At 36.1% G+C, this 6,146-nt stretch overlaps 1 protein-coding gene across 1 annotated transcript; it reads right to left on the bottom strand.

Annotated features, from left to right (window-relative positions):
* Positions 1-3,972: 3,972 nt before the first annotated feature.
* LOC149540812 (2-methylene-furan-3-one reductase-like) lies at positions 3,973-5,608 on the bottom strand. Its single transcript, XM_089801898.1, has 3 exons — positions 5,165-5,608; positions 4,571-5,054; positions 3,973-4,480 (listed from the first exon to the last, which is right to left on the bottom strand). Exons 1-3 carry the CDS (start codon positions 5,345-5,347, stop codon positions 4,212-4,214), a joined length of 936 nt encoding a protein of 311 aa, XP_089658024.1. The 5' UTR covers positions 5,348-5,608; the 3' UTR covers positions 3,973-4,211.
* Positions 5,609-6,146: the final 538 nt, after the last annotated feature.

Raw genomic sequence — 6,146 nt, 5'->3', positions numbered from 1 at the left:
CAAAATGGTAAATTCTTAAAGTGTATTTAATCTAGGTCCTTTTCTAGGGGTTAAGGCTTAATTGGAATCTAATTCTCCTATGTCAACCTCTCTAGAATGTTGTGCCCTAGACTAGTATAAAAGGAAGTCTTACTCTCTCATTTTCACATCCATTATTCATGATCAAGTGAGCAAGAAATCACCCATTCAAGCATTCAAGTTCTCCATTGAAGATCAAGGATTCAAGAATTCAAGCCTTTGAAGGGATTTGGTTCAAGCATTCAAGATTCATCATTCGAACCCTAGATCTATCCATCATGATGGTGTGATCTTCCTTGAAGATCGTTTATTCATCTTCAAGATCTATTCATTCATCCCTCGAGGTGGATTTCAAGCATACAATCATGGAGGTTTTGATTTATATTTATGGTTTTGATTTACATTATTGAGTCCAAGCTTCCATATCAACATACTTGTTTACATTTCAAATACAAAGGCATATTTATTGAATATCATAGCTTCCTCAATAGATCTACTTCTACTACTTGTTAGCATTCTCTATTTCAATTCCATTATTAATGTTAGTTCCAAAATTGGGGTTTGACCAAGGAAAACCCCTCATCCAAAAAACAAAACCCTTTTTCTTGCAGGAATAGGTGTGGGACAGTGAATATCAATGCAAATTTAGATATTCTTTTCACCAAAATTTTGAGATTCACAAAAAAAATTCGTCAGAGCAGTGCAGGTCAAGGTTAGAATAAAGGGCTAAGATTGTGCCCTGGGGTAACATCTACCCCGCATTTGGGTCAAGGTTGACCTAGCTCGAAAAAGGAAAAGATTTCTGAGTTTTGTTGATCTCACAGTTTCGGTTGAGTTATGTGGAAATCAACAGTTTTTGAGACTGTTTGACAGGGTTTTCAGCAGGTTTTTTTTCGGAGTTAAGTATTTTCATTTTAATATTAGCATTTCCAGATTTACATTTCATCCCCTTACATTAGGGTAAATTTTAAGAAAGCTATCTCCAAAAAAAGATATAAAATATTAGCGAATTTTTCATATTTTTGAAAAAATAAAATTATTTCAGTTGGCAGATCTCTCAATTTTTTATTTTAAATATTGTTAATATTGGCGATTATTTTTGAATCATAATTTTTTTGTATAAAATATTGACGAATCTCAATAATAATAGGAAGTTCATTAATCACCATGGAATATTACAAATCAAAATAGAACCTTTTTTGACCTCATAGAATATTATGAAGATTATTACATATACTTTAAATCAATAGTGAAGACTAAATATTGGTGATATATCCTTAAAGTAACTAATAATTATGATAATTATTGGTCAGTTCAATTTAATTTTTCCAATAATATTATATTTAGGTGACTCAAATCTAATCATGTAACAAATATTATGGCGAATATTTGAGTTTAATTTTTTAATAAAATAAATTATTGAGCGATTTAAAATACTCTAAAACAAAATTTTATAAAACTATGACAATTTAGGTTGTATCAAAACTTAAATTATTAGCCAAATCACTAGCCAAAAAATTCTAAAATTAGCCAATTTACGAATATTAGCTACTAAAAAATACCTTGCCTTACATTTCATATGTATGTGTAAAAATATGGGTTTAGGGTCTTTTCATGTGCATTATTATAAAACCCTATTAATCCATTTATTTTAATATCTTACAATATATATAATACTACTATATTATAATTAGATTGCAAATCTATCACAAGTGTCTCAAAATATAATTCAATTAATAAGAATTTTTGGTATTTCAATTGTATAAAATAAAATAAAATCTTTATATATTAAATAAAATAAATTTCAAATTTTGAACACAATATTAAAAATAAATTATAAATTTATTTTTATAAAAAAATAACTATAATATTAAATATTAAGATTTATTAAAAACAAACTTTATAATACAACTAATTTTTATCCCACATAATTACAAGATATAACCTTTATATACTCTTAATAAATATACTTTGAACATAATTTAATATTATTCCTTTTAAAATGTCTTTTATTTTACCTATTATCTTCACCTTCTAATCATTGTACAAGGGAGAAACTCAACTCAAAGCTTTCCAAAAGCTCTTGTTAACACGGTAGGCATTTCCTTATGTGAAATGTCCAACCTGGTTTGGAGGACGAACGGTTGAAATTGCACCACAGGGGTGGACGACCATTAAAATCATCCTGCCCGTTGAATGACGATAGTTTTTTTACGGAAGCGTGGAAGTGACAGAAAATCCGAAGTGCAAGTAGCCATCCTTATGCAAAGCTTTGATTTTGGCGCAGACGGCTACATGGTATGATGGAGACATTCCCTCATGTTCGCGTATGTCGATCATAAACGTGTTGGGACCAAGTAGGACTGTTGCGAAAAATCATTTATTCTGATGAATTTGAACTTATTCATCTTTTTGGAATAACGCATCAAATTTGACAGAGGAATTTATTCCCAATTTAGGAATTTAAGCAAACCTCTGGATATGCCTTAGCAGCTTTGGGAAAATGGCCAGCTTGTGGAGGTGGATGTTTCCTCCAACAGATTGTTTCATTTCTTCCCAATATCTGCAATGGTGCAAACTTGCGAATTTTGATCATTTTCAATAATTTTTTCTTCGATCTCATTCCAGAGACTCTCAGAATCAGTGGACAGTTCGAATGGGGCAAAATTACTCGAATGGGTCGATTCCTGCAGGACTGCTCTGTTCGCCCAGGCTGAATATACTCGAATTGCAATACAACTCTCTCACCGGAACCATACCATAAAAAAGAGGAAACGTTCATCTATATATTTTCGAACATCTGTACTCTTCCTTCAGCTATGCCCAAATTGTTTCTCCTTCTGCCCTCTGCCCTGGAACCTCCAGTTCAACGCACATAGATGAGTGAGAAGGCTCTGTAGCTGCAATCGCTCGCAGCCAATGCAGCTCCTACAGTCATCTGCCAACGGCTCTGTAGCCAATCCAAGCACGCGGTCTCCTTTCCTTTCTAATTTAGTTTGTGTTGCCAGTCACACTAATTGCTTCGAGTCTTTGGAGAAAGAAAAGAAACATTGAGGTGTTGCTCTGTGATTTAGCCCAAGAAGGTCATCTCACGTTCCCTAGCTCTTCCTGACCCATTTATAGACCCCTGCTACTTCATCCCATGCAAGGGGAATACACCTTGCACTGCCATCATGGTGAGAGAGAGATAGTCACCTGAGGAGAAATGTCACTTCCAACAGATTGAACTCTCGCGGTATTGAAAATATGCAATGGAGTACATAAATGTCATAAGCATTTGACAAGGTGTAGGTTCCTCTAAATTTCCAATAGTGTTAGTCCATATTGAAGTGAGTGAAATGACTTGGAGTTAATTGGTTCATATCTTATATGTTACGTGAGAACACATTTCACATAATACCTGGAAGGTGCATTTTTTTTTGAAGGGGGTCAAAATTGGTTTATAAGAATCAGGGATTTTTTATTTTCTTTCAATGTTGTCATGTATGATCTATTGACATGTTTTTAAAACATCAATGGATGTACTTCCCATGTCTACTTATTGTTAAGATATAACTATTGTACATTGTTGCTATTGAGATATCCATATACACACAAGAAAAGAATGCTCATATATTTCTAGTGTCTGATAATGATGGCTGAAGGATTCAACCATTCTCCATAGATAACTATTTTAAAATTATATAATACTAAAAATGCTATATGAAATCTAACAAATAGACCAAAAAAATGGATGAAATGCATCTACCTATTCTACAAGCTTTTTACACAAAAAAAAAGAAAAAGAAATGAACATATTTTGAATAATAAAACTCCAAACAATATCACCAATATGCACATTGTATAATCACATATCACACTTCATATCACACTTATTTAAATAAACTTCTACATTCACAAATCAATCTTTGTCAATATCTTTGATAAAAAAAACCTAAAAGCACGTCATATATCTTATATGCTGACAACATTCAAATTGCTCTCCTCATTGAATTATATTCATTGATTTAACATCCAATTATATTGTTTAATTTATATGAAATGAGATTGTACATTAATGACAATAAAGTTTAAAATACAATATAATTTGCATCACGCTATGGCGTGCCCATTGCACGCTAAGCTGCGATACAGAGTCGTTTGCTTCTCAGCGGCAGTCTGCTAATTTTTCTATGCGTTGAAACAAACGCCGCTCATTCAGTGGAGGATATCACAATCTTTCCTCTCGCTCTTCCGCTTTCCAGGTATTTGAACGCCTCCACAACATCAGAAAACGAATACGGGCTCTTTGGGTCGATCACAGGCTTCACTTTCCCGGTCTCAATGAATTTCCCCAGCCTTTCCAGATCGCTACCAATGGGTTTCACAACCACATTCACTGCTCTCTGATGGGGCGGAAATGTTGCAATGTCCACAATTTTACCTTCCTCCTTTGCAACCACGTGAGATTTGATCGATTCGCCTGTAATTAACAAAGATTCCGAATTTTTCCGTCAAAACCCTTATACGATTCTCAGAAACACAAATAACAAATCTGAAACCCTAACCCTACCAATTGTGTCGAAAACAAAATCAAACTTTTCATCTACTTGCTCGTAGCTCTGCTTCGTGTAATCCACCACCAGATCTGTCCCCAGGCTCTTTACAAACTCCACTTTCCCCGTGCTGCAAGTCGAGACGATTCTAGAAGCTTGGAATACATTCTTTGCCAGCTGTATCGCCAGGCTGCCAACGCCGCCTGCGCCTCCCACAATGAACACGCTCTGCCCCTTTTGAAATCCAACGATATCAAATGCCTGCAGCGCGGTTAGGAGAGCAAGCGGCAAACTGGCGGCTTCTTCGAAAGACAGATTTTTGGGCTTGAAAGCCAACAGATGTTCTTCTGCCACCGTGTACTCAGCCAGAGTACCCAGCTGCTTACGGTTTTCCCCAGTCCCATCATGAATGTCGCCGTAAACCTCGTCGCCCTTCTTGAACTTGGACACGTCCTCGCCCACGTCAGCAACGACACCGGCCACGTCACACCCCGGCACCACCTGCCAAATCGACAACAAACGAAGAGAGGAGATTTTAAAGAAGTTTTTAATGAATGAAATCGAATACAAAAACTTTAAACCCTAAATAAAAGAGGTTCTGGTTGATATACAGGAAAAGGGGCAATGGCGCTGCGCCTCATGCCATATTGGCGTATCTTGTAATCCTTCGGATTCAGACCAGCTGCGCGAACTTCAATCAACACCTGCCCTGGACCTAAGCTCGGAAGTGAGATTTTCCCAAATTGAAGGACATCTACGGAGCCGTACTCCTTGTAAAACCACGCCTTCACCATTTTTACTCACAGACAGATGATCTCTTTGCCTAATTCACAAACTTTTCAGACTCGGATGTAGTAAAGGAACGAGGCGGATCTTATACAATAATCGCATTCATCCTCTATACCGAGCTCGACGTAAGCAGTGATGACACCGCAATTGAAAAATGGAGAGATTGAAGTAAAAAAAAACATAAATTTCAATCAGATTCGGTGAATGTGGCGAACAAATTGAACGTACAAAAAATATCGGATCGGGAAAGAATTGAATTTTGATTGGGAAACCTTTAGGATTTTTTTATTTTACGGTTGATATTTGATTGGGAAACCTGTTCAGATCAAATATCAATCCAAATATTTTATCAGCTAATTAATATTTGATCAGCAAAGTATTGAACATAAAAATATTGGGATTAATATTTAATCTGAAAAGTAAGAGCGTCATGTCGCACGTCGATATGTTTTTCTAATACGGTTTATCTAAACAATATCGTGCATAACGAGTTCTAAGCGCAGTAGATATTCTTGTTTGACCTGCCAATCCAATTGAAGAGGATAGCAATTTGGTCACATCGTTTGAATGGCATGGGGCATGCGGCATCCAGCCCGAACCAATTTCGTGGCTGGATAGCCGCTGCCGTGCTATCCGGGTAGTCATTTCTCCCACTCACAGGCGTATACGTCTCATTTTGCGATTTAACGAACTCTTTCCAATGGCGAGAAGAACTCTCCAGATATCATCACAGCTTACGTTGACGGCCGGAGAGAAAGAAGGAAGAGGACAACTATATAAGGCCCGCCTCGCACCTTCATTTTA

This window comes from Cupressus sempervirens, chromosome 9 (assembly GCF_028749045.1).
Source record: "Cupressus sempervirens isolate cs-2001-9-10 chromosome 9, ASM2874904v1, whole genome shotgun sequence".
NCBI classification, from domain to species: domain Eukaryota; kingdom Viridiplantae; phylum Streptophyta; class Pinopsida; order Cupressales; family Cupressaceae; genus Cupressus; species Cupressus sempervirens.
The sequence above is the reverse complement of the archived record's forward strand: the minus strand, read 5'-3'. Positions and strand labels throughout refer to the sequence as shown.

Coding starts and splice junctions, on each gene's coding strand:
- LOC149540812 (XM_089801898.1), bottom strand. CDS start 5,347: ATGGTGAAGGCGTGGTTTTACAAGGAGTACGGCTCCGTAGATGTCCTT. Junction 5,055..5,164: donor GCGCCATTGCCCCTTTTCCT/GTATATCAACCA, acceptor TCGATTTGGCAG/GTGGTGCCGGGGTGTGACGT. Junction 4,481..4,570: donor TTTTGTTTTCGACACAATTG/GTAGGGTTAGGG, acceptor TGTTAATTACAG/GCGAATCGATCAAATCTCAC.